The sequence below is a fragment of the Brachypodium distachyon genome, chromosome 2 (assembly GCF_000005505.3).
Source record: "Brachypodium distachyon strain Bd21 chromosome 2, Brachypodium_distachyon_v3.0, whole genome shotgun sequence".
NCBI classification, from domain to species: domain Eukaryota; kingdom Viridiplantae; phylum Streptophyta; class Magnoliopsida; order Poales; family Poaceae; genus Brachypodium; species Brachypodium distachyon.
This window is the reverse complement of record NC_016132.3, coordinates 25,538,305-25,565,455: the sequence shown is the minus strand read 5'-3', so window position 1 is coordinate 25,565,455 and position 27,151 is coordinate 25,538,305. Positions and strand designations below refer to the sequence as shown.

The 27,151-nt window shown below is 46.3% G+C and overlaps 2 protein-coding genes and 1 long non-coding RNA gene across 3 annotated transcripts; 2 read left to right on the top strand and 1 right to left on the bottom strand.

Moving 5' to 3' along the window:
- Positions 1 to 4,125: 4,125 nt before the first annotated feature.
- Positions 4,126 to 4,836, bottom strand: LOC104582679. Its single transcript, XR_730570.2, has 2 exons — positions 4,618 to 4,836; positions 4,126 to 4,537 (listed from the first exon to the last, which is right to left on the bottom strand). It is a non-coding gene; the product is annotated as an uncharacterized LOC104582679 (long non-coding RNA).
- Positions 4,837 to 15,082: 10,246 nt separating this feature from the next.
- On the top strand, positions 15,083 to 23,245 carry LOC100838586 (PH, RCC1 and FYVE domains-containing protein 1). The gene is made up of 9 exons (XM_003568500.4): positions 15,083 to 15,604; positions 16,801 to 16,887; positions 16,988 to 17,077; positions 17,655 to 17,735; positions 17,883 to 18,077; positions 18,442 to 20,553; positions 21,104 to 21,250; positions 21,793 to 22,154; positions 22,663 to 23,245. Exons 1-9 carry the CDS (start codon positions 15,536 to 15,538, stop codon positions 22,790 to 22,792), a joined length of 3,273 nt encoding a protein of 1,090 aa, XP_003568548.1. The 5' UTR covers positions 15,083 to 15,535; the 3' UTR covers positions 22,793 to 23,245.
- A 464-nt stretch (positions 23,246 to 23,709) lies between these two features.
- LOC100838288 (ABC transporter G family member 23) lies at positions 23,710 to 26,168 on the top strand. The gene has a single exon (XM_003568499.4). It carries the CDS (start codon positions 23,825 to 23,827, stop codon positions 25,997 to 25,999), a length of 2,175 nt encoding a protein of 724 aa, XP_003568547.3. The 5' UTR covers positions 23,710 to 23,824; the 3' UTR covers positions 26,000 to 26,168.
- The last annotated feature ends 983 nt before the right edge of the window (positions 26,169 to 27,151 follow it).

Here is a 27,151-nt window from a genome sequence, read left to right as displayed (position 1 = left end):
GAGGTGATTGCCTGGCTAACGAGCATGCTCGACTCGCTAACAGCTCGCTCGTTAAGAACTCGGCTCGTTAAGAGCTTGGCTCGTTATGCTCGTTAACCTTAATGAACATCAAAACCTGTTCGGCTCGGTTCGTTTACTGCTCGCAAGCGCTCGTTAAGCTCGTTAGCGGTGAAAAAAATGGGCAGCATCTATGCAGAAAAAATGACAAGCAAAACATGTGTACAACATTATATAATAAGACCATAACAAATAAGACTAATAACCATTACAGGCTACAACACAAATACTCATAAAACTATCAGCCATTACACAGCTTCGGTGTCCTCATACAGTACAATACAGAAACACTAATAAGACTAATATTAGTTTGACGAGAGTACGAGACGAGGAGACTGGAGACCCGAGTGACCTAACGAGTCTTGGGCTTGGGCCGCATTCAGACAGTTGGGCTGTTCGGGAGGGTGTGCCTGGCCTAACAAGTCGTGGGCTAGTGTGTTTGGTTCGACTGCCAGACGCCAGATAACGAGCAAACGAGCATGCTCGCGAGTCTCGCTAGCTCGGCTCGTTAAGCTCTTTAGTGTTAACGAGTTTCAGTAGGTGCTCTACTCGGTTCTTTAGTCTAACGAGCCGAGTACCAAACGAGTCAAGCTACTCTCCGAGTACGGAGTAAAATGTCCAGGCCTAGGTGAATGATAGAAATACATTGATGTTTGTCGGATCCAGCTAAAACCATCTCTATCGACCAACATCTGTTGTGTTAGCCAACTACCTTCACAACCATTGACGCCTACCACCAAATCATGCACGTCTCTCCACTCATGTCGAGAACACAAGAGAAGTTCATTGGATGCAACCCCAATGTAGACGTCGGCCACCAAGCAACCGACGTCATGTCATATGTCACCCCACCCCTGGTTGCATCTAGACCACTGGCTGATCCACCACCTCGCGGTGGCGATGTGCAGAGACTTTGCAATTGTTCCTTTGCTAGGTCACAACCTGACGCTGCTACCCGCGCACCTGGCCACTGCCACGACGCAAAGGGTCTATAGGCACACTAGGCTCCACTGCAAGAGGGCCTATACGCAACCATCATGTGGGGCATGCACCCAAACTAAAGTTGGCAACCGCCAAGGAGCTAGAACCTTTGTCCAAGTCAGAGAGCATCACCGTCATCCGAAGCCACATGGCAAACCAATATCCCTCCTACCGATCGTAAAGCCCTATACCGCCCAAACCCCGAGTCACGACAACAACAAAAAGGAGGAGAACCATGCCGCCTTCACCACCGGTTTGCAAAGGAGTTGAAATGTGTGACAGGAAACTATGGTTGTACTGGGAGCACAACGGGAGGGATGGATGTTAGGAATGATCTCACCTAATAACAGCGCTAATTAGGCAGTCGCTAATTACGCAATTAGCCATAAACATGCCTAATTAGCCGGCCGCTAATCACGCCGCTAATTAAGCAATTAGCCATAAACGTGCAATGATCGGTAGCACAATCTCAGCGATTTGAGATCGGCACCAGACCCAAAGTTCCAATATAAAAGGGAACCCCCAAGGGTTCATTCCCAACGTTCCACCGAAATCACACCTATCAATTCGTGGCGTTGGAGAGCAACCGAAGGTCCGATCCCCGTCCAGGCCAGTGCCAGTGGCGCCCCGAGGGTCGCCGCTACCCTGCACGAACTCCTACGTCGACAACAACAACTCCTACGACGACACCAGAGATGTCCATGGCTGCTCCAACCAATGGTTAGTTTAATTCCGCATCTGTGATCATGTTCTAGACTAAGGTTATAAGATCTTGTCATTAGTTTTTAATCTAAGCATGTTTAGTTTAGTCTAACAATGGAAGCCGTTATTCACCGGGTACATGGTAGAAGTGACTTAACTATTCTTTTGATTGTTTTTTTATAATTTTTCTAATAGCTTAACACTTATGCCAAGTGGTACCTAAAGTGTATTTTGACAATAAAAAAGTGTTAAACTTCAAACCAACCAAACCAGGCCTCCACCAGAAGAGAAGAAACTACGAGTAAAATGTCATGATTTTGCATGATATATGCGCTCAATAGCTTAGTCGGATAGGTGAGCTGTCAATGGCATCATCAGATGGTATACCCATTAGTACAGAGCTAGCCAACATACGACGAAAATAAGAATGCCACCATCCTGCCCAAGCATGTGCCGAAACTGTAAAGTGAAAATGTTAAATCATTGTAGGGTTTCTTTTTTTAAAATTGAACTAAAATCACGACAAAAATCGGATGGAGTACCGTCCCTTCAATCCATTCTAGTGGTCCAAGGATTTGAAGCCAGGCAACCATTTCCACCACCATCAAGCAAGTTCCGACATCACTGCGTGAAATGTTATCTTTATGGATGCGCTGCCGTGGAATATAGATGTTAAAATTAGGGTCTGTTTAGTTTGAGCCTAAAGTAGCCCTACCAAAAATTTGGCTAGCCAAATAATTGGTGATGGTTTTATTAGCCCATGAGTTGGCCAACTTTGATAAAAAATTGAATTAAAGTTGGCTATGAAACATTCACTAACCAAATATTTGGTCACCATCCAAACAAACACCAAATTTTAGTTAATGACAAAAAATTAACTTGATATGTTTTGAAAGAAAAACAAACACACCCTTACACACCCTCAGACCACCTCGTCTCTTGGTCGTCTGTCAAAGCGGCAGCGCGGCCGGCCTGAGATGGCGTCTAACTTTAGCTCGTCACGCATGCGCGCGCGGCATACCGAGCCGAGCCATCGAGGCGCCGCATTTTTATACTACACTCCCATTTTTCTCGAGCACGTGGAGTTGGAAGCATGCGTACTAAGTCGTGCGACGTCAGCAGTCAGCATACCAATTTGGTCACGTTTGTAGCGTGCTCGGGAGGCAGGACGTCGGCCACACACCTCATATTCTCATCTCCCTCACTCCCTCAGGAATCTGCGACATGGGATGTGATCTACAGTACTTCACTGGAAAACTGGAACTTAGTGCTTAATTTCGTTCCCTGGCTAGATGTCCGAGAAGCTTCTGCTCAAGCCCCGGCCCAACCAGGCCCAAATTTTGTTTGTTTGAAAGGCAGTTGGGCTCTCCTGGGTAGAGACATGACAATGACCTTCCTTTATGAGCCACACAGGCCCACCGCACCCGGTGCAATTAAGAAAAGAGAGGCGAGCTAAAACCTGCTGTTGTCGAAGTTTTTCCCACATTGGTTATTTTTTATTCCGGGCCTTCCAGCACTAGAAGATGTGTCTAAACTGTAGACTAAGTCGGGACTGAGCGAATCAGCCCACCCAGGTTTAAGTTCTAAACTTGACACGGGTGTCACATTTCTCTGAATTATTCTAAGATTAATCGACGCTATTTTTTAACTGGTAAGATAGGGTGTGCGTGTGTGTCTTCGTAGGGGTGAGTGCATGCACGTGTTGTGACCGTCTGCGTTTCTACCGTGTTCTCAAAAAAAATTTATAGACTAAGTCAGATTACTCTAATTGCGTGGATGGGTGGAGTAGCTTCGTAGGAATAAAAGTCTCATAGGTCTACCGGTCCCTTACCCACATGGACTCGTGGTGTTGTGGTCACATAGATCGTCAACTCTCTTTTGGATGTCAATTTTGTTTTGGGACTAGTCCTCTCGTTTTGTTATTTTGTTTTCCGGTTCTCCTTTGGTTGTGCATGACAAAGCAAATCAGCCTTGCATCTAACTCTGATCACATTGCGCTCAACGATATTGCCTTCTCAATTCTCAGTAATAAGCCAAAGAAATCATGCGGCACTTTAATGTTTTTTAGAAGATTAGTCCAGCCTGTGCATTTTTGGTATTCTGCGCAACCTCTGCAATGCAAATAGAGTAGCATAGAGATGTAGAAAGTGAAGATACAACCGACGACTTGAAAAGACCTTGCTGTAACTTACGGTTTTATTAGAGGTCCTTATTATTTGTTCATACCGTAGTTTTGAAACCGTATACTATGTTTGCTTAATTTATAAAGATGATTTTTTGCTAAAAGAACATGTTTCCTTCCCGCAGTGTTTTTTTTTTCTGCTCATAAAATGTTGATAATATGTTGTGACGGGTTTTTCTCTCCAATACTTTACTTTCTATGAATTCAAGCAAACAAATAGTAAACTGATTTTTTTTCTTTTTATTACAAAAGAGTGCGCATGCCCATACTGCACAAGCGCAATGTACACCATCTCCTTTTGACAAGTCTAAACCAATAAAGACCTCATCTTTTCCCCAAAAATAAACTCTACCACTTTACCAAGCAGTAATCCCAGTAGAACACTTGCTCGGAAAACATTTATAATTACCTTCGTTGCAACACAACATGGTGTAGGTAACAAACTACATACACGCTCGCAACATGCTAAAACAAAGTACATGACATAAAAGAATCTCTGAATTAGCACCTCACACTCCACATGTTTAGCCCCTTTCCGGATTGGGCTCGTTTGCGACAAATTCGGCTTGCTGGATCCTCATCAGAACTAGATAGGGCAAACACGAACCCATTTCCCTGCAATCAAAACATCTTCATAAGCTCAATGGCATAAAATTGAGCTCCGCCATAAGATCAGTCAACCATGAGGCTACTACCTCCTATATGGCCATCATCTAGGACAGGTGATGGACGGAGGAGGAGATGTTGGCAGGAAGAGCTCTCTGAGATGGATAGCGGGAGCAAACTGAAGGAAGGACGCACATGCTGAGAAACGCTTAGGTAAAGAGAGGATATACTGAGGCGTCTCTGGCTCCCTCTCGACCTTTCTTCTTCCCCATCCAGAAAACTCCCGTCTCCCCCGTCTCCGTGCCGGCCCATCCGTTTCTAAATACTTGTCGCGGTTTTAGTGCATTGTCGTGGTTTTAGTGCAAATTTGCACTAAAACCGCGACAAGTATTTAGAAACGGAGTGAGTATGTAACAATACCGTGTTAGGCTGCGTTTGGCGGTGGATTATCATAATCCCTTTTTTTCATCCGCTTTTGGCTATTTCCGTGTTTGGCTAACCAAAATTTTCTACTTTTGTGTGTAGTTTTCAATAGCAAATTATAAAATGAGTTCAGGACAACATAGTTCGGCAATGCCAAACTAAGGCTTAATCATCTTTTTAGACCGTGATACAGTGCTGTATTAGCTCTACTTAACTGAAAATGAGTGCAAGCCTTGACTATACGGGCAAGGATTTTAGACTGGTCACGTGGTTTGTTGAGTCCAAACGGAGTAGTATGTGTGCCCGCGAGGATTTAAATGCCACCTTAGGTTGAGGCACGGAGCCACAATGCCACGGCTTGGTGAGGATGGATTGCTTTGCAAAAGGTCATCCTACGTGTTACGAGATGTCCTCCACATGTCATAGATGAAATACTCACGCCTTTATAAATTTTAGACTTAACCATCAAAATAATTCATGTAACGCAATGATTTGTTAAATAAGGTTAGATCATCTTATCAGATACCGCAAAAGGCGAAACCGAATCCCCTATTCGTATTTTGGGCCAAAAACCAGCCCACGCAGATACCCCAAACCGGGCGGCTCGAAGAAATGGATTCGGGTTACCCCAAACAGCCGCGGAACCCACGCATACATGTTGTATTTGAGGGCAAGTTCGGATCCAACCCTCCACATTCCGTCGCCACCCTCTGCTGCGACTGCCCACTTCGCACTGCCACCGCTGCCACCCACTTACCTCTGGCCGCCACATTTCCGTCAGAAATGTGGCCAATGAACTACTCCGGCAGCTCCACCGCTCGCTGCGATGGCCGGACCACTTCCCCGCACAGGCGGGGAAACAGTAGCCCCGGTAGGGGGATTACAGCAGCGGCGGCGCATCTGCCGAAAAGGATGCAGCACGCGCGCGCCGCGCACTCGGCGCTCGCCGTTGAGGAGCTCTCTGGTGGTACCGGCACACGAGCAATAACGCTAATCGCTGGTGGGAGGAGTTCCGGGAAGAGGCGGCGGCGGTGGGCAGTTCGAGCGTGGGCTGCGCTACACCGCGGCAGGAGGAGGCTGGGTCCTCCCGCGTCACCTGCGCTGCGCGGCAAGGCTCACCTTCTCGATCAGGCCCCGAAACCATAGGTTTGGGGAGGAAGGAGGAGGAGGAGGAGGAGGAGGCGAGGAGGCCGAGGTGGAGGTCGACGGCGAGAAAGACCTCGCGTACGTGAAGGCCCTCGCTGATTCGCTCCTCACGCTCTACAACGACAAACGCCGCCGACGAGACAAGGAGGACACTGACCCCGAGTACCTTGCCGCTCTAGCCGAGTAGACGGCGAAGACGAATGGGAAGGCGGCGGCGAGGAGAAGGACGCAAAATGAGCAAATTTTGTTTTTGTGTAATCTGCTCCTTGTCCTACTAACTATTGTAGTATATTTTGTGTAGTTTGAACTTGATGATGAACTTGACGGTAGATGAATGATGAACTAGTTATCATTCATGTCTAAATTATTCAGGTCTGAATTCGGTATCTGTTAAATTATTCAGGTCTGAATTCGGTATCCGTTATGCGAGAAGCTATTTGGAACTGAAAATTTTCTAGTTTAGCTCAACCGAAAACTGCAAGTTCGCATCTCTGTTTTAGTTATCCGCAAGAGATGCTCTTAGACATTGGATCTCTATCCACAAAGGCTCGTGGATCCATTTCCCGGAAAAATTGTTCCGCCTGATCGTCAATCTAACTGACGAAACTAGTGGAACACAGCTCTGCTGCGTCATTGATCGTTGAGTTTGTCGGGGAGGCTCCAAATTGTAAGAAGTGCCACTCGCTATCCGTACTAAATATTCTGCAGTGCACCCATTAAATATCCACAATGCTTGTCTCTTCCGAGGGCCCGTGGTGATAATGCCGTTGGAATCTTGCAAAGATTGCCGTCCTTCCTATGGCAAGATGAGAACAAGAGTGAGGCTAATCCCGTCTTGTTTACTCGGTGGACTGAGATTATTTGTTTTGCCATTCAAACGGGCAAAGAAGTCCGTCTACGGTCTATCTCTTACGTACATGAATCTAAGTTTTGTCGTAAGTCAAAAATATAAGTTTGACCAATTTTATTAAAAAATAGTAATGTTTACGACACTAAATTAGTATCACTAGGTCCATTTTGAAATGCAGTATCATAATATACTGATTTGATGTCATATGTGTTGTTACTCTTTTAAACAATATCGGTCAAATCTAAAAACGTTTGATTTAAAACAAAACCTACAGCTGAGTATGTATATACTGGATTACTGACTATGAAATTATGAATGAAAAATTAATAATTGGAGTGCTCATTGGCTAATCAAAAGAGAGACCCCCGTAAGTACAATGAGACTCTGGTCTCTGGTCATACTACCTCTTCTTCTTAACAACCAATTAGCTGGTAACATGGACCCTGCTGTGCGTGATACAACATGACCTGGTGTCTTGTCTTGGTACGCGTACATGTGACCTTTAATTTAGCTGTCTGGACATTTTTTTTTCAGTTTATAATTATACTAGTATACACTAATAACAAGCTGATATGGTCTTTTTTTTTGTTTGCATGATTCAAAAAGGACAGAAGTAGTACAAGACATAATAATTAGATAGCATGGCATATTTAGTTCTGGAACAATTGAAAACACTGTAATATCAATGTTGTAAACCGTTTGTATGGTCACTGCAGTAAAATGCAGAAAAAATATTCAAGGATTGCATGCTTACCATATTTGTCTAAGAAACAAGAGAAAGTTCAATAAGATTAGAGTCGATGGAAATTCTCCTTTGAGATTTAATGCAAAATAGTCCATAGCAAAAAAAAAAACTTGTAATGTTTTCAATCATACAAATCAAAAAAGCTCTAAAAAACTTTCAAAAATGTTATAGATTTCCTTTGAATGAAAGAGTCCCTTAAAAAAAAGTCATGTGCTAACACTCGAGACGGTGGCCAATGAGTTCGATAAGATTAGAGCGATACATTGGCTCCTTGGTCCCTACTGCTTCCGACGGTGGCCAATGAATCTATGGAATTTGGCTGTAGCCGGTTGGATACGGTCTTTCGAATTCTTCAGCCGGGTGGCGCACCAATGTGAGGCTGGAAGGGTGATATGTTCTTCTACTTGATTTTATTTATAGGATGTAACCTCTAAGAAATGTTTTTTGTTTGGTCTTTTGAGATTGTAAGACCACTAAAACTTTAATAATATTTATGACTGTGTGCATCAATCGATGAGAAGTCGGAGTTTTTTCCTCCTTTTTGAAAAAAGTAAAAAAAAAATATATATCCTAGATAAAGCATTTTCACTGGAGACAATAGGAGTCTCTTTGATTCTCAGGATAGAAAAGATACAATAAATTTTGTCTCTTTGTCGCTAATTGATTACAAGTAGTACCAAAGTAAAGATTTCATGATATTTGCTTCTTTTTTTCTATGTATTTTCGCTGCAGACAGTAAGAGCCTCTTTGATTCTCAGGATAGAAAAAACACAAGAATAGAAAAACCGCAGGATGCAATATCATGCCCAGGGGAGGATCCAGGACCGGTGCTATAGTACCGGTCCAATTCGTTATTATCTAGTTATATTTACATTGTTAGAATGAAAGATCATGGCTAAAACATGATGGATATGCTTAATCAGCCCCCCGTCCACACAATATGCATAAGATTAGCCCCTCTTTAATCCAATTTCTAGCTCCTCTACTGGTCATGCCCATTCGAATCCTACAGGACGTGGTTAGACCAAGATTTGTTTGATTGAGCATAGGAAAAACAAAGAAAGTTGGAAAGGAAGTTGCATTGGATGGAAAATTTCCTATGCAATGAAATCCTTAGAATTTTTTTTCACGAGGTTCAATCCTACAAATCAAACAACTCATATAGAAAAAATCTTAAAGATTCAAATCCTTTATTTCTTTTATAAAAATCCTTTGAATCAAAGGAGCCTTAAAACAAGTTCAGAGCAACCACACACTGAGACTTGTCTTAGTTTTGTTTTCGGAAAGGAGACTCTTGTCTTAGTTAGTGCGGTGCATCAACCCCACATATTTGCCCGCGTCAGCAGAAGAGAACTCGATCGCAAAGCCACGTCAACAGACAAAGACCGGACCATGTGCCGCAACTTGCTTTGCGTTCACGCAGCAGCTCGATCTCCCCCGGCTTACACGGGACCACCAAACCCATCGATCAAAGGAGCAAATTGCACACACCGTTCACCATGATTGTTAAGCTTGTTGCGCAAAACACCCACTATTCATATTTTTTACGCAAAACACCTACTATTCGTCTAATCCGTTGCACATAAGTCCTAACCCCAGTTTCAACGCAATAAACACGTTTCTGACAGGTGGGACCCACCCGTCAGTGCCAACGTGGCGTCTCGGCCTTGCCAGCATGGATTGGGTCAGGCCGAAGAGTACCTCGGGGCGGTGAGGCGCGGTGCGGGCGTGCCGGGCGGACGGCGCGACACGACGCGGGCGAGCATGCTTCGCGGTGCAGGCGCGCGGGCGGCGCGGCTCAGGCATGCGGGCAGACGGGCGGCTTGCAGCATGGCATGGCGCGGCTCACACTCGGGCGAATGGGCTGCATCATCGATTACGTAGTCCGCGCCCAGCTCCGTCATCGCCGTCTGCGGCTCTTTGGGAATCCGGCGGCGGCGGTCCTTTGTGTGCGTGGCAGCATCAGTGCCGGCGGCCACCCTGTACTCGACGAGGTGAAACAAGTTCCATCTCTGGCTCTCAAGAGGAGGCGCGCACCTCGTACGTCCGCATCACGGGAGCGTACAGCGTGACCGCACTGTCCGTCCGCCCGCGTCGAGCTGCACCGCAGCGCCGCGCCCACGCCGCCCCGAAGTCCTCTTCGGCCCAACCCAATCCTTGCTGGCAAGGCCGAAACGCCACATTGGCACTGACAGGTGAGCCCACCGGTCAGAAACGTGTTTATCGCACTGAAACTAGAATTAGAAATTACGTGCAACGGATTAGACAAATAGTAAGTGTTTTGTGAAAAAATATAAATAATAGATGTTTTGCGCAACAATGGCTCACACTAACGAGCGGTTTCTGCCATTTCCTCTCAATCCAAGTATCCAACCTCTCGCGCGCTGGAAACCCAGAGCTAGCCTACACCTCTGCATCCTCGTGAGTTGTGAACTGACAAGAGTTCCCTGTGCGTGCCGGATTGTCGCGCGTACCGACAAAGCACTAACTGATTAACTTAAGACCTGATGATACAACTTAAATAGCCCCTGATAAGATATCGTACTGGAGCCTGTACCGGTCGATTTTCGTTGTCAACGGACAAAGCAGCAGCAATCATGGATCCGTTCGTGGTACTACTCTACAGAGATGTGAGAGCAGGACTACTGATTAATTAAGATGAAACGCATTGTTGCATGGATTAGCTCATTGCTAGCAACGACCAGCACGGCCTAATGACCTGGGCTGCGACAGTGTCCCGGAAAGGCGACAGAGCAGGTGGCTATGTGCTGTGCCCGATAAATATCCCCGCAATTCCGCGCACCGCACAATCTCAGTCGATTTTTTTATGTCGCTTCACAAGAAATGTTGGGGGAATTTTTTTTCTTTGCATTGTGAAACACGCTGGGATATGTTGGAGGGCGAACCGGAAGGCTGGAGGTGTGGGTCCGGGAAAGGAAATGCGGCAGGAGAAATTGTGACATGGTGAAAACTGTTGGACCAAACTAAAAAGATCAGAGTACCATTTTGAGTTTGGTAGGGAGGTGTAGTAAGCAGACTTCTTAGAAGAAATGTCTCGGGACTTCTTTTATTTATTTTTCTTTGCATTGTGAAACACGCTGGGGATATGTGCGTACACAAGGAGAATTTCTTACTCTCTGGTTGTTGTTGTTGGCAAAGTTGCCAGCCTGCAGTGCAGCCACACGAATGAGTGAGCATGGAGTGACCACCTCCAGCACATCGCTAGGCTGCAATGCATGCATCTACTGACTTATTATTCAACATTTTTTGCATCGTGTCCATCTCCCTTTTCTCCTAGCGAGGAATTTTTCTAATTGGCCTTGCAAAAGCGATCAATGGGCACAATAGTATTATCGATGTACCGTGTGGAGTAAATTGGTTGGTGCTTGGATGCCATGCTAGCTGTTGGAAGGGCCCAACCCCACTTTTCGTGTTTTGATTCGATTAACAACAGTGATTTGCTGCACTGCACTGTACGTGCGCTACTGTGGACGGCTAGCTATGATGGATGGATGAGCCTAGGCTACAACTGTACTCCTACTAGTCACTGCTATAGTCAGTTAGCTAGAACGTCCTTGGTTCCCCTGGGCTGGCCTGGCCGTGGCCACCGGCGACAACTGACAACAACTCACAACCATTTCCTATGCGATGGTAAATAACTCCAATCATCAGGTCATATCAGATCACCATGTGTCTGCCACATCCAACAAAGAAAATAGTATCCCTGTTAATCCACAACGCCTGGCGTAAGCTCGAAGCTATACATATACAGAAATCAGGATCAGCAAATCCTGCCTGCCAGAATGGAATGACAGGTGATAAGGGCGTCCCCATCCTAATACCGTAGGGACTACGGAGCACAGACCGAAACACCTCTCTCTGTTTTTACTGGAAACTATAGTGAGGTTTGGCTGTTGTTGATATCTTACCAACCTACGCCGGCCATCAACACAGCAAGAGGCCGGCTAGCAATGGTCCTGACTCCAGTGCTGCTGCATGATTTGCACAAGGGGTGGCACCGCACGTACGTGCAGCTCTAGACTGCAGTACTGCACAGGGCAAGTTCATGAATGAATTATTGTTAGGCACCGGCCTCAAAAGGCTAATGTGCGTACGTGGACTAGCGATGAATGCGAGCCACAGGTCCATGGATCACAACGATAACAAGAGCCATGCATTTATCTGTCGTTGGTTTCGTGTTGCAGCTGCGAGACATAGAGTTGCAGGAAACGATCGATCACACCCGGAAAATAAAACTTGGTTAGTTTCATTTGGTGTCTTGGCATCGCCTGCTGTGCTATATTAATAATTTGATTACAAGTATATTGAAATTAGCACATGAAAATGTGAAATTTTTTATTTATATTAGTGGTCTCAAACTCTCAGTTTCAAAAGCTCCACAGTGACATCTATAAAAGACACGAGTGTCCGACTGATCCTCGGGCCAATCTTGCATGTATGGTGGATATCTAACAAAATGAAATACTTATCTGAGGATTTCTACAAATGTTACCACTTATTCAAGTTGTTCTACTAAGAAAGTTTCTAACCATAAATTGATAATGAGATGGTTAGAAGAAATCAAATTAAATCGCTTAGAATGCAGTTAAAAGTCCAAAGCCTGAATTACGGTACAAAAGCTCCCCGTGGCGTTGTCTAATGTTGGAGCAAATTGTGACTGCGGGAAAGTACAAGGTGCAATGTCAGAAAACGACCATAGGTTAACTTTCTAACATCTATTCGTAACATAACCACGTGTGAGAATCAATAAAAATGACTCCTTTTCAAGTTTTGCCAGAATGACCATAATACAACGACCACGTGTGAGAATCAAGAAAAATGGCTCTTTTTCAAGTTTAGCCAGAATGACCATAATACAAAACTTACGTTTTGAGCGCCTTTCTATCGTTTCAGAGATATGCTCTCGGCGCTCCTTTGCACCTCCTCTTCTAGGGTGCTGCTCAATGGGATTCCGGGGACGCCCATCAGGCATGGTCGGGTCCTTCGTCAGGGGGACCCCCTCTCCCCTCTCCTTTTTGTGCTCGCTATCGACTCTCTTCAAAATCTTCTTGATTTGGCCACGCAGAGGGGGAATCTGCATAGGTTGAGGGGGCGTGGCGCTTGCATCCGCACCTCCCTTTATGCCGACGACGCGGCTATTTTTGTGGCCCCTTTCAAAGAGGACAACAAGCAGCTCACACAGGGTTCAGCGAAGTCACTGGTCCGGTGACAAATTTGGAGAAGAGTTCGGTTGCTCCCATTAGATGCTCCGGTATTGACCTCTCTTCGGTGCTTCAATGCTTTCCGGCTGTGCTTTCTTCCTTCCCTATGCGGTACCTTGGTCTCCCCCTGTCTGTGCATCGCCTTCGTCGGTCTGATTTCTAACACCTTGAGGATAAAATTGCCGGAAAACTAGTCACGTGGCAAGGGAAATTCATCATGGCTGCCGGGCGTGCCACTCTTGTCAAATCTGTCATTTCAGCCCAGGCAACCTACCACCTCACCTCGCTGGCCCTTCCCCAAGGTGTCATGGCGAGCATTGATAAAGTTAGAAGAGCCTTTCTATGGTCCGACACCGATAAAGTCTCAGGTGGCAAGTGCAAGATTAATTGGGGCATGGTCTGTCGCCCAACCAATTTGGGTGGGTTGGGGATTCTTGACCTCAAGAAGTTTTCCAGGGCGCTTAGGCTGCGGTGGCCTTGGTTAGAGTGGAAGGAGCCTGAGCGCGCTTGGGTGGGCTCTGGCAAACCGTGCGATGACGCAGACATGGACCTTTTCTACGCGGTGATGTCTATCTCGCTTGGCGGCGGCCGTAAGGCAAGCTTTTGGCACTCGCCGTGGCTTGAAGGTCAGAATCGTAAGGATATTGCGCCGGCCATTTTCTCTATCTCTAAGAAGAGACGCACGCGAGTCATGCTTGGGTGTCTCATATCAATGTTCAGCATGGTCTTTCCACCCAGCACTTGCAAGATTTTCTGAAGCTCTGGACCCTACTTTTAGACGTTCACCTCTACGACGGAATCGACGATGATATATCTTGGAACCTCTCTAGTTCTGGGGTCTACTCAACCATGTCTGCCTACAAGGTGCAATTTGCCGGGTTAATTTCCACCTCCATGAATCCGGCGGTGTGGGGAAACTGGACGCCCCCAAATGCAAGTTTTTTGCATGGCTCGTGCTCAACAACAGAGTTTGAACCGCAGACAGGCTGGAGAAGCGTGGTTGGCCGAATTGCGGTATATGTCAGCTCTGCAAGAGGGAACCTGAGACTGCGGCGCGTATTCTTTTTTCTTGCAGATTCTCTATCCGCATTTGGCTGATGGTTAGGGATTGGTTGGGGCTGGTAGAGCTCAACCCAAATTCGTGGCAAAACACCAACTTCGGTGCGGGAGTGGTGGGATTCCAACATCTTGGGAGTTGGCATGAGAAGGAAGGCGATTGCTTCTATCGCCATGCTGGTCATTTGGGAGCTTTGGAACGAAAGAAACGCGAGGGTCTTCCGTAACATCTCGACCATGCCGCTTATTATCTTTTACAAGATCAAGAATGAAGCTCGCAATTGGGCGCTCGCTGGCGATAAGCATATGAGTAGTATTATGCCGGGAGAGTAGGCTTTTGTTGCCTTTTTTTTCTTTCCTTTTTCCTTTCAACCTTGTTTGAACTCCTTATTTAATGAGATGAGGCAAAGCTTTTGCCTCCGTTTCAAAAAAAATTTGTTTTGATCGCCAATCATTTTGGGTGCTCAACTTGGCTAGGTCAAACGCGAGACTCATACCGTGTGTGTGTGAATCTCGATGCCTCTGATATCTTAGCGCTAATAACTCTTGAACGAACTCCTTAAATGCCAAAATGATTTCACTCGGTTTGTTTCTTTTTTTGGGGCTAAACTTGGCTAGGTCAAAGGCACCGATGTGAGATCAGCACACGGCACCCGTGAATCTCGACATATCTCATATCGTAGCGCTAATAACTTCAGCGTGAACTCCTTAAATGCCGAAGTGATTTCGCTAGGTTTGCTTGAATGCAAAGAGATTGGCACCAATTAAAAAAACATATTTTATTAAATTTGAACTAAGATTTCTGAAAAGGAACATTTTTTCAATTTTCAGTAACCACGTCGCCAGCCGCAGAGAATCAACCCCTTCCACCACACAAACAGATTCCCCTCTCTCGGTGAAGCTACTGCGCCCCACAGCTAACGGATTTTTTCAACGCCCAGACCGTCCAATCACCGTGCTACCGCTGCCCCATCGCCAATCTTCTCCTCCTCCTCCGTAGTACTCCCAGACGGTCGCCGAACCAAACGGCCCCAGTAAAAAGGCAGCGCCGCGACGGCTGCACAGCGCAGAGCCAAGAGCGCAATCACAGCGCAGAGCCGCACGCGTAACAAACCTAGCACTAAACAGCTCCGGGAAAAAGCCTCCGCGAGAAAGTGGAGGAGAGGAAAAAAAAAGGAACGCTTCCCCTCGTCTCGTCCCACCTCCCTCTCCTCCTTCCTCTCTCCGTTCCTTCCTCCTTCCCCTATTCTCCTCCTCCTACTTCCTCTCGATCTCCCTCTAGCTCCGATAGTCGCTTCCGCTCCCAAACCCCTCGCACGGTCTCGCCTCTCCCCGCGCTCGGATCCCGTTTATTCCTGCCTCTGAACCCTGCCCCTCGCCGCGGGGCGCCGTCTGCTGCGGGGTCGCCGCTTCCGGCTCCTTAATTCCAGCGTGCCCCCGACGGGGACGAGTCCGGGCCCCATTGGCGCCGGCTGACGCTGGTACGCTCTAGGAGCGAGGCACTAGGTGACTCTGGCGCGGGGCGCGATGAGGAGGGCGGTGGGCTGACGCCGCGGCAGGCGCTGATGATGTCGGACGCGTCGTCGGATCTCGGCGGCGGCCGGGCCGGGCCCGTGGAGCGCGACATCGAGCAGGTGAGCGGTCGCGATCCCCAGCGTGTTCGGCTCGTGTTGCCGGGGTATTCCCGGCGCGGCCTTTCCGTGTGGCCTCCCGCACGGTCGGAGACCCTTAGATAGTGGGATAGTCGGATGTGGATGCATTTGTTTGCCATGTATGTTTATATGCTCGTGTGTTTCTGAATTCTACTCCGTGGCGCCTGCAGTTTTCCCCTGTAATTGTGGGGGACTTTGCAGATTCAGCTGTGATACAAGTAGGGGCTGTAATTTTGGCCTTTGGTTTGGAGATATTCCAGAGGATATTTGTGACAAACGTGCTTCAATTAGGCTGTTTGCTAAAATGCTAATTGATACTATGCTTTGAGAGAGCAGTTTCTATGATTGAATTGGTTCCTGCGGCAGTTCCTTTGATCTAGCTGCGAGTTTATTAGAATTGGCCCACATCCAGTATTGGGCTTTGGTGCGTGAGTTTGCTTCGAAAGGTCGTGCCATTAGCTAGTTGAATCAATACTATATTGCCTGTGGTTATTACTGACAGATAATTCCCACTCTGATAGGGTTAGAAAATTCTTTCCCCTTCTATTGAGGGTTGCTTTGTTCCCTCATTGCATGTGTGGTATAGCGAGGAATTTTGATGTAGTCCTTAACTTGAGAGAAGGTACCAAATGTGGCCGGACTATACCAAATGCATATGTCTTCATGAGTACTTCAATGAATCCAAAATTGTCCTATGTTATTTTGCATATTTTCCCCGCATTTTTTTTGCATATTTGACTATCAAAAAGCAAATTTCCTGTGGAATTGTTAGTTCATGTGGCATATTAATAAATGACAACTTTGCACATGCTTTCTGTTTTTTACTATCTATTTGTTCTCTTGTGCACTGAGAAGCTACCTCCAGTAATGTTCTCCTTCCCTGTTATAGCTTGAATAACAATTTTGATTCTCTCAAATCTTAATTGATCGGTGTTGCAGTCTACAATGATATGTTGCTCGTTTTCCATTTCTAAATTGATTGAAACTGCATGAAAGACCAGTTATAATTGAATTCATTAATGGATACTTTAAACACATGTTAATATTTTGTTGTGTTCTAAGGTTTCTCCTTTGATATACAAAAAATACTGATGTTTCCTGATTTAGTTCGGTAGAATAGTAACTCAGATGCTAGTTACTGATGCTTGATACAACTTTACTCCCCACTGATATTGCAGGCCATCACTGCTCTCAAGAAAGGAGCATACTTGCTGAAGTACGGACGCAGAGGGAAGCCAAAATTTTGTCCCTTTAGGCTTTCCAATGTGAGCTTCAGTTGCATTTTCTTTATTACAGAGTTATCACACCAGTCCTGTTTGTCCTGTTCACTTATGAATATCTTTGGTACTCTTTCTGCTCCTCCAGGATGAATCTATATTGATTTGGTTCTCAGGGAAAGAGGAGAAGCAGCTAAGATTGAACCACGTGTCCAGAATAATTCCTGGACAAAGAACCGTGAGTTACTATTTAAAGAACACTGATTTGGGTAGATACATTTAATTGGTATTGTGCACAAATGTACAAGTCAAATTGGTTAAAGCAACTAAGCTACAATAACTCTTGGTAATAACTACTGAATATGTCTATGGGGCTTTTTTCAGCTTTTACCCTGATGTGAGCTTGGTACTAATTTTGTTGAGTAGTGCTTTCGTGCTTTCTAGATTTTTTTTTGCAGAATGATTAACAGACCAGATCCCACCAATCAATTTACCCGTCTGACTTCTCAAAAAAAGAAAAAAAAATTACCCATCGGGTAGATACCCATAGCGGCATGCAGTCCATAATCCAGCCCACATACCGAACTCTTTCCTGCAAAATTTTAGTTTATCACATTCCTTCAGATTCACAACTTCTGGAGGTACATATGCAGTCTCATCTGTTCCCAACAATCAGCCTCCCCCCCTAACACACACACACATACATTGCATTGTTACGTTCCATCACTAATCGAGCACTCAGACTAGATTAACAACGAGTTTCTTGAAGTGCTGCAAAGCTGTCCTAATATGGTAATGCTATTTTGTCAATTCAGGCAATTTTTCAGAGGTATCCACGACCTGAGAAGGAATGCCAGTCATTCTCTCTCATTTCTCATGATAGATCATTGGACATTGTAAGTTATGCCATTCATTCATATACAATGTTTAACATATTGGTTTACTTGTCAATTGGTGCATGCTGAATTCCTGTGTTCACCTACTATTAGTTTATCACTAGCTAATCAATTTTGGTTGCTAATGTGGTTTTTGATGAATACCAGATATGCAAAGATAAAGATGAAGCTGAAGTGTGGTTTGCTGGGCTAAAAACACTGATATCCCGTAGTCACCAAAGAAAATGGAGAACAGAATCAAGAAGTGATATGCTTTCCTCTGGTACAACTAGCCCGAGAACTTACACAAGAAGGAGCTCCCCCTTGAGTTCTCCTTTCAGTAGCAATGATAGTGTCCACAAGGTATTACCCATCACCCACCAAACTCTCGTGCTGTGGTCAGCCCGGACAGAGTAACCCAAGCTCTTCCTGCTTCACTTGCTCTGATATTTTCCATTTTTTTGTTTTATGCTACTAGTTAAGATTTGAACATGAGTAATTTGTTATCTATAGACCCGGTTTGTGCTTTATGATCGCTACAGTCCATCACATAAATATTTATGGGTTTGGGCAGCAGAATTAAATAAGGGAAATGGTAGTTCTCTTTGATAAAGTCAAATGGTATATGAAACAATATCTGTTTTCAGGCATGCTATTTTCTATTTTATTTCTGTTGCCTACTTTAGTTATTATAGAAAACAAACTCTTGATAATTGCGATGCTACAGGATGGTGCCGAAAATTACCGACTCCGCAGTCCATATGGAAGTCCACCAAAGGTTGGCTTGGAGAAGGCCTTTTCTGATATCGTATCATATACAGCTCCACCCAGACCCTTCTTCCCATCGGATTCTAATGTTGGATCAGTCCACTCTGTGTCTTCTGGGCACTCAGATAACACAAATGGACACTCGAGGGGCCTCCCAATGGACAATTTCCGAGTTAGTTTATCAAGTGCTGTTAGTTCTTCAAGTCATGGTTCTGGTCATGATGATGGTGATGCTCTAGGTGATGTTTTCATGTGGGGAGAGGGAACTGGGGAGGGAATTCTTGGTGGTGGCAATTCGAGATTTGGGAATTCCTCAGGTGCAAAGATGGATTGTCTTCTACCAAAGCCACTGGAGTTTGCTGGTAGACTTGATGTGCAGAACATTTCTTGTGGAGGAAGGCATGCCACACTTGTCACCAAGCAGGGAGAGGTCTATTCTTGGGGTGAGGAATCAGGTGGTCGTCTAGGTCATGGTGTAGACTGTGATGTTCCGCAACCAAAACTTGTTGAAGCTCTTGCTCATATGAACATCGAGCTAGTAGCATGTGGTGAGTACCATACATGTGCGGTTACACTTTCTGGAGATCTGTACACATGGGGAAATGGTACGTTTAATTTTGGGCTTTTGGGTCATGGGAATGAAGTCAGTCATTGGATGCCCAAAAGGCTCAATGGGCCATTAGAAGGCATACATGTTTCGTCTATCTCATGTGGCCCTTGGCACACAGCTGTAGTAACTTCTGCGGGACAGCTATTCACGTTTGGAGATGGCTCTTTTGGAGTTCTAGGTCATGGAGATCGCCAGAGTCTTTCGGTCCCAAGGGAGGTGGAATCCCTCAAAGGGCTACGGACAGTTCGGGCTGCTTGTGGTGTTTGGCACACGGCTGCCGTTGTTGAAGTTATGGTTGGAAATTCAAGTACCAGCAACTGTTCTTCTGGCAAGATTTTTACATGGGGTGATGGTGATAAAGGTCGTTTAGGACATGGTGACAAAGATACAAGGCTTGTCCCAACATGTGTAGCTTCTTTGGTTGAGCCTAACTTTTGCCAAGTAGCTTGTGGTCATTGTTTCACAGTGGCACTAACAACCTCAGGGCATGTTTATACAATGGGAAGTTCTGTCTATGGTCAGCTTGGAAATCCACAAGCAGATGGTATGGTTCCTGCACGTGTTGAAGGGAAGCTACATAAGAACTTTGTGGAGGAGATCTCATGTGGCGCTTATCATGTCGCTGTCTTGACTTCCAGGACTGAGGTGTATACATGGGGTAAAGGTGCAAATGGCCGGTTAGGACATGGTGATACTGATGATAGGAATTCTCCTACGCTGGTTGAAGCTCTGAAAGATAAGCAAGTTAGGAGTGTTGTTTGCGGAATTAACTTCACTGCAGCAATATGCATACACAAGTGGGTGTCTGGAGTTGACCAGTCCATGTGCTCTGGATGCCGCTTGCCATTTAACCTGAGGAGAAAACGCCATAATTGCTACAATTGCGCCCTTGTATTTTGTCACTCCTGCAGCAGTAAGAAATCTCTGAAGGCTTCATTAGCACCAAACCCAAACAAACCTTATCGTGTCTGCGATAACTGCTACTGCAAACTGAATAAGGGACCCGAGACAGATAGGTATTCTTCAGCAAAGCGAGGAGCTGTGTTGCAAGGGTTTAATGATCCTATCAACGAGGAGTTGGAGACAAGATCAAATGTCCAATTGTCTAGATTGTCATCAATGGAATCTTTCAAGAACATGGACAGCAGATATTCAAAGAAAAATAAGAAGTTTGAATTTAACAGCAGTCGTGTTTCCCCTATTCCAAATGGTAGTTCTCACTGGAGCGGGCTCAACATTTCAAAATCTTTTGGCTCATCAAAGAAATTTTTCTCAGCATCAGTTCCTGGATCAAGAATTGTTTCTAGGGCAACATCACCTGTTTCAAGAAGATCAAGCCCTCCTCGATCTACAACTCCAACACCTACCTTGGGTGGTCTAACCTCTCCAAGAGTTGTTGTAGATGGTGCAAAGCCGATGAAGGATGGTTTAAACCAAGAAGTTATAAATTTGAGATCTCAGGTACAGATCTTGATTTTTTTTTCTATTCAATCAGTGTTTCTAATGTGTATCCATTATAATTAAGTTCTATGCCTGTATGCACATAGCAAATATTGGTCATCATTCTCTACCTTGAATTCGATAAAACAGACACACTAAATGGTTAACTTCTAAATGGGAACTCAAACTTTCTGTCATAAACTAACATGACAATTGAGAAGTTTTTGTACATACTCCTGTTTTTCCTTCTGCTCTATTATTTTACAGCCGATCCAGTGTCCAGTCACTGTATAAGGTAGAAAGATATTGTGACACTAGTTTGCACCTAAGGCCCTGCTTGGAATGTTGTACCTTTTGTTGTAGGGGCTGGTATAGTGGTATTTAGTTCAACTTCCCCCTATGTTGAACTAAATACCAACCCTCCCACTAAAAATACAACAATCCAAGCAGGCCCTAATTGGTATTATTCACTGTGTAAAATATTGCAGTGATAGATCATGAAATTCCCGTTTTTCTTTAAAGTGAGGAATTTGTTCACCTGTGGAGTTTCTAATTAAGTTCAATATTCAAGGTGGAAAATCTTACTCGGAAGTCTCATCTACTGGAAGTTGAATTGGAGAGAACAACTAAACAGTTGAAGGAAGCTATTTCCATTGCAGGGGAGGAAACTGCAAAGTGCAAAGCTGCAAAAGAAGTAATCAAGTCGCTAACTGCACAAGTAAGATTACTTACTTGAAGGATGTTCTTTTATCATATTTTATATTCCAGTCAGTATGTCTACTCTACAAACATCTACAAATTAACAAACTTGCGTACAGATCAGATTACTTATTTGTAAGGATATTCTTTTGCCATATTTATATTTCAGTCAATGAATGTCTACTCTACAAACATCTGCAAATTAACAAACTTACGTACATGTCTGGCCAAACCTCTTTGATTGAAATTGAATGGCTCAAAATCAAGAGATTTGCACATTGGTTGAAGGCAGTATGTTTCCTTTAACGGACTCTGACCACTCTACAACTCCTCAAGTTGGAGCCGTCGAATATGTAAATGGTGTTCATACACTGGAACAAACGAAGGCAACCGTGCTACTTTAGTGCAGTTGCACAGGGTGCAGACTAAAAAGAGGGGTTTGAAGGGTGGTGTTTTCGTATTAACAAACACTAAAAGGGCATGATGATCTTAAACTTGAACGATTATCCAGTTCAACATGTCAAGTATTCATGAATAACTCTTTTTTTTTTCCTGCAACAGTTGAAGTGTATGGCAGAGAAGCTACCTGAGGGAGCAGTAGCAGTACCAGTTAAGCACAATAGGCTACCGCCGCTTTCTGGAATTCCTCTTCCAAGTGATATATCAATGGCATATGAAAATTTAGGCAGCCCAAGAAGTTCTGGAGAGCCATATTCGAACGGATCTAATGGGTCGATTGTTTCTAATGGACCAAGTTCAGTTAGAAATAAGACTCACTTGGAAGTTGGCAAGAACGGAACCAGGCAGCCTGACTCAGACTCTAAGCTTGAGTCTGAATGGGTAGAGCAAGATGAGCCAGGGGTCTACATCACCCTTACTGCCCTGCCTGGTGGGGCTAGAGATCTCAAGAGGGTCCGGTTCAGGTACGTTCCTATTACTCCCATTGAGAATGCATCAGCTCAAGGACTTATCATTGATGGTGTATGGACACAATACTTGTATGTTTTGGTCGTAGACTGCTAGATAATATTATGCATTTTGTTGATTTGATTCGTCATGTAGTGTAACTGACCCTATTTCTGGTCTCTGCAAGTATTTGGAACAAATATGGTGTTGGTTAGGTTATATATAGAGGACGACCTGTTTAATTATGAAATGACTTACAAAATCATTGTTAGCCAATTCTGGAGATAAGAATTGCTGTTTGTATTTAAATATGCATTGATTTTGGCATGCTTGATTTGTCTTCTGGAGATGAACTATCTAAAGAAATATTATAGTTATCTGATAGATTAAGTATCTAAAGAATTTTTTTAATATGCTCCTCTACTCTGTACTATTGCTTAGAAAACTGAAGTTTTGTTGTGCTGTTAAAACTGCTGATTGTAGTTTCTGTTGCAACTTTTCACTCATTCTATTTTCTGCATGCAGCCGGAAGCGTTTCAGTGAGACGCAAGCAGAACAATGGTGGCAAGAGAATCGGGCAAGGGTTTACGAGCTGTATAACGTTCGCGTGGTTGACAAATCGGTTGCGAGTATTGATAGTGATGTACCTCACTGACTTAGAGAACCTGCCTACGGGATTAATTAGGGCCTGAAAGAAGAGGGGCCTGCTGTTTGGGAAATGTGGGCTTTGCATTTTTCTCTTACATGATTCTTTTCCTCTTCCTTTTTCTCGTGTGGAAAGTAGATTGCTCACGCCGAAGGGATGTAAATGGTTCTTGGCAGTTGGCTAATGTGCCCTGTAAATGCATAAGCAAGCGCATCAATTTTAGAATGTGTTCCTCCTAATTTTCCTTTAATCTGTGGGTAAAGGTCCAACAAGCAACCGGTGCAGAATATTTGATGCTAATTGTAGATCGAGATGCAAAGTAGACACGGTTTATTCTAAATGGCCAGAGTGTCGAGATCACTTATGGCGATTCTGCCTATCGGTATAACTGTTGTGTTGTAAATTGTTTACATGTATAGACTGAGTATTTGGCTATCCGATTCTTCGGAAAAAGTTCAAGTAGGGTGAGTACCGAAGTACAATTCTCTTGTTGGTGCCATTTGATGCCCTGAGAAAAGAAGAGCGTCTGTCCACCTCACATGACACGGAGACGGTTCATCTCGTGGCGCGGTGATCCTTTATGGTTTCCTTGCATTTTACCCAGGACAACACTTTCTCATGCTCTACGACGTCTTTCATCCCTGACCTGTGACAATGTACGCCCAAGGCACCCTTCACGAATGAGAGCCAATTCAGATTGGTTAAGAGCGGGCGGTTAGGTCCAACCGCCAAGGGTGCACACACAACACAAATGACACGAAACATTCAGTTAGGTCACAGTAGCTCACAAGTCGCAACGGCTCCTCACCCAAACAGAGAACATTTCCGTCACTCTTTGCCCATCGTTCTCCGCTTTCCGAACAGCCTTGTTGACCGGCGATCACCTAACGGGTTTTACTCCCCTAAATCACCAAGTAGTTACGATTTGGCAGGCACAAGGCAACGCACAAGAGCTGCATTGTTAATTTGCCAGTAGTCGACAACTCGACATAGTCCTAATTGGTGTGAATTTAGCCGAGCGTCGCTGCCTCTGTTCTAGAAATGCTGTACGATACGAACAACCAAGCTATGAGTGCACAACACGTCCAAGAAAGACCAATTAGCAGTTCCTTAAGAGAGAGAGATAGCTGTCACAGCTATTTGCAGCTTCCGATGAAGCAGTTTCCCGCTCCTGTACTGCTTGAGCTAGCTACCATCTCTAACTCACCACTTCGCCCCCTCACGGGTGCAGCCATGGAGGACCTGTCGTCGGAGCTGGACCCGGCGCTCCTCCTCTCGACTTCCGCGTCCTCTTCGTCGCCGCCGGACTCCGCATCCCCTTCCTTCTCCTCCTACCAATCACCCCCTCCACAATACACCCTCGCCGTCAACAATATCTCCTGCTCCGCGCCTCGCGGAGCCAACACGGCCTTCTTCCCATTCATGTCCTCCTCCCAGATCCCCAACGCGCGCGCCGAGGGACTCCTTAACTCGGTCTCCTTCACCGCGTCCAGCTCCAGCATCCTGGCCGTGGTAGGCCCCAGCGGCGCCGGCAAGTCGACGCTCCTCCGCATCCTGTCAGGCCGCGGGACCGGCTCCGAGATCACCGCCAACAACGCCACCGTGTCCATCAACGGGCGCGCGGTCACGTCCCGCGCGCAGCTGCGCAGGGCGTGCGGCTTCGTGACGCAGGACGACAACCTCCTCCCGCTGCTCACCGTCCGCGAGACCGTTCACTTCGCCGCCCGCTTCAGGCTGCGGTCCTCGTCCCCGCTTGAGCGGCGCGAGAGGGTGGAGGCCCTGCTGCAGGAGCTCCGCCTGTCCGACGTGGCCGACAGCTATGTGGGCGGCGGGGACGAGTCCCGCGGGGTGTCCGGGGGCGAGCGGAAGCGGGTGTCCATCGCGGTGGACATGGTGCACGACCCGCCGGTGCTGCTGCTGGACGAGCCCACGTCCGGGCTGGACAGCCGGTCCGCCACGGACGTGCTGGCGCTGCTGCACGAGGTGGCGCGCGCGCGGCGGCAGGTGGTGGTGCTCAGCATCCACCAGCCCAGCTACCGGATGCTCGCCGCCTACGTGTCCTCGCTGCTGCTGCTCTCCCGCGGCCGCGTCGCGCACCTGGGCACGCTCGCCACGCTGGAGGACGCGCTTGCCCGGCTGGGCCACAAGATCCCCACGCAGCTCAACCCGCTGGAGCTCGCCATGGAGGTCACCGACCAGCTCCACGCTGACCACGCCAAGTTCTTCCTCCCGGCTGCCGCGCGCATCCAGGATCATCGGCTTCACGATTACGAGGACGACAGCCGGGGCTCACTTGGGGGGGTACTCCTACTCCAGGACGAGCAACAGCAGCAGCAGGGGCACGGGCACTACCACTGCGGCCGGGCCGAGGAGGTCTGGGTGCTGACGGTGCGCTGCTGGCGGACCATGTACCGCACGAAGCAGCTCTTCGCGGCGCGGGCCGCGCAGGCCGTGGTGGGCGGGCTGGGCCTGGGCAGCGTCTTCTTCCGGGCACGGCCCGACGACCCGGACGGCGTGGCGCTCCGGCTGGGTCTCTTCGCCTTCAGCCTCAGCTTCCTCCTCTCCTCCACAGTGGAGGCGCTCCCCATCCTCCTCCACGAGCGCCGGGTGCTCATGCGCGAGGCCTCCCGCCGCGCCTACCGCCTCTCCTCCTACGTTGTCGCCAACGCGCTCGTGTTCGCGCCGTGCCTCCTCGCCGTGGCGATCCTCTTCTCGGCGCCCGTCTACTGGCTCGTGGGCCTGCGGGCCTCCCTCGAGGCCTTCGCCTTCTTCGTCCTCGCCGTCTGGCTCATCGTCATGATGGCCAGCTCCCTCGTGCTCTTCCTCAGCGCAGTGTCCCCCGACTTCATCCTCGGCAACTCCCTCATCTGCATCTTCCTCGGGGTCTTCTTCCTCTTCTCCGGCTACTTCATCCCCAAGGACAGCATCCCGAGGTACTGGGCCTTCATGTACTACGTCTCCATGTACAGGTACCCGCTGGACCTGCTGCTCATCAACGAGTACGGAGGCAGGGCCAGGGCTAGCTGCGTGGCGTGGACGGGAGGGGACGCTGTCAACGGCGTGTGCTTGAGCACCGGCGGCGATGTGCTCAAGGGGAGAGGGATCGACGAGGGCATGAAGTGGGTCAATGTCGGGGTCATGGTGGGCTTCTTCTTTGTGTACAGGCTCATGTGCTGGGCTGTCCTGGTCAGGAGGGCCTCCAAGACAACTCTATGATCCATCGTCCCCTGTTTTTTTGGTTTTGTATCGTATAGATCCGATCGTAGCTGCTATTATTGCTGCTATAATTTGTTTGGACGTGTTAAGTCGGAATGTAATGTATTTGCACTCTGTTACGACGTTTGATTTGGAAGGCAATTATAAACGTACGTGCTTTTTCTACGAACCAGATGAAATGCTCATGCGTTGTGACGGAACAACAAAATAAAATGATACCTTCAAAAACATGCATCAAAACCTCTCTTTGCTCTTCTTTAATGATCACCAAATATCTCTTTAAAAAATGTTTCTTTTCGAAGATTGTGTCTCTATACTCTAGTCTCTCAAAATAAAACAATGCATTTCCTTCTAAAAATTATATAACATCACCCGATCAAAAAAGTTTTGAGACGGAATCACTTATTTTTTTAATTCTCTCCACTATCTCACTTCAGCCATTAAAACAAAGAGTTACAAGGGCAACAAATTTATGTTTTGACAGCTGAATGTTCGTTTATGAGTATAGACATTTGATTATTTTGTTCAGTATGACTATTTTGTTTTTCCTGATTTTCTGAAGGAGCTTATCAATATTAGATTAAATCAAGCCTAATTAATAAACTGGCAGTGCACGTGTATTTTTTTTCTAATTATTTGCTCGAGTTGTTCGGCGGATCTGACTTGTGGGCAGTTCAGACGACTTGACGTCGTTGGCCTCTCGGCTATCTGTCTGCTCGTAGTCCTATCTCTGCTGACGGTTGGAGTCAGTCTTATATGGCCGGCAAGTATTAAAAGTGACAACTCGCCCGCGGATATCTGACTCAAATGGGTAGGATATGGGTCGACGTTTACGCCCATGAGTATACCCGATGGATTGCCCGATTAGTCATGGATAGGGTATGGGTATAGGTTTATACCCGTGGATACTCGATGAGTCGCCCAGTTAATATTTTAATTAAATAAATATTATTTTTATTATATAATATGTGGATTCTTTGAATTTTTTTTAATGAAATGTGGACTCTTTGATGCAATAAGGATTAACGGATGAACCTTGTTGTAAAAAAATAAATAAAGACCAAATGCAAAATTTGCCCAGTAGCCCTGACTCGATGACCCATCAACTTGGCCTATTTAGCCATCTCTCTCGCTCCATCAGGCTCACAGAAG

Excerpts from the sequence above, each read along its gene's own strand:
- LOC100838288 (XM_003568499.4), top strand. The coding sequence starts at position 23,825 with ATGCTGTACGATACGAACAACCAAGCTATGAGTGCACAACACGTCCAA.
- LOC100838586 (XM_003568500.4), top strand. The coding sequence starts at position 15,536 with ATGATGTCGGACGCGTCGTCGGATCTCGGCGGCGGCCGGGCCGGGCCC. Across the intron at positions 17,078-17,654 it reads TAATTCCTGGACAAAGAACC|GCAATTTTTCAGAGGTATCC; the intron begins GTGAGTTACTAT and ends TTGTCAATTCAG. Across the intron at positions 22,155-22,662 it reads CTCAAGAGGGTCCGGTTCAG|CCGGAAGCGTTTCAGTGAGA; the intron begins GTACGTTCCTAT and ends TTCTGCATGCAG.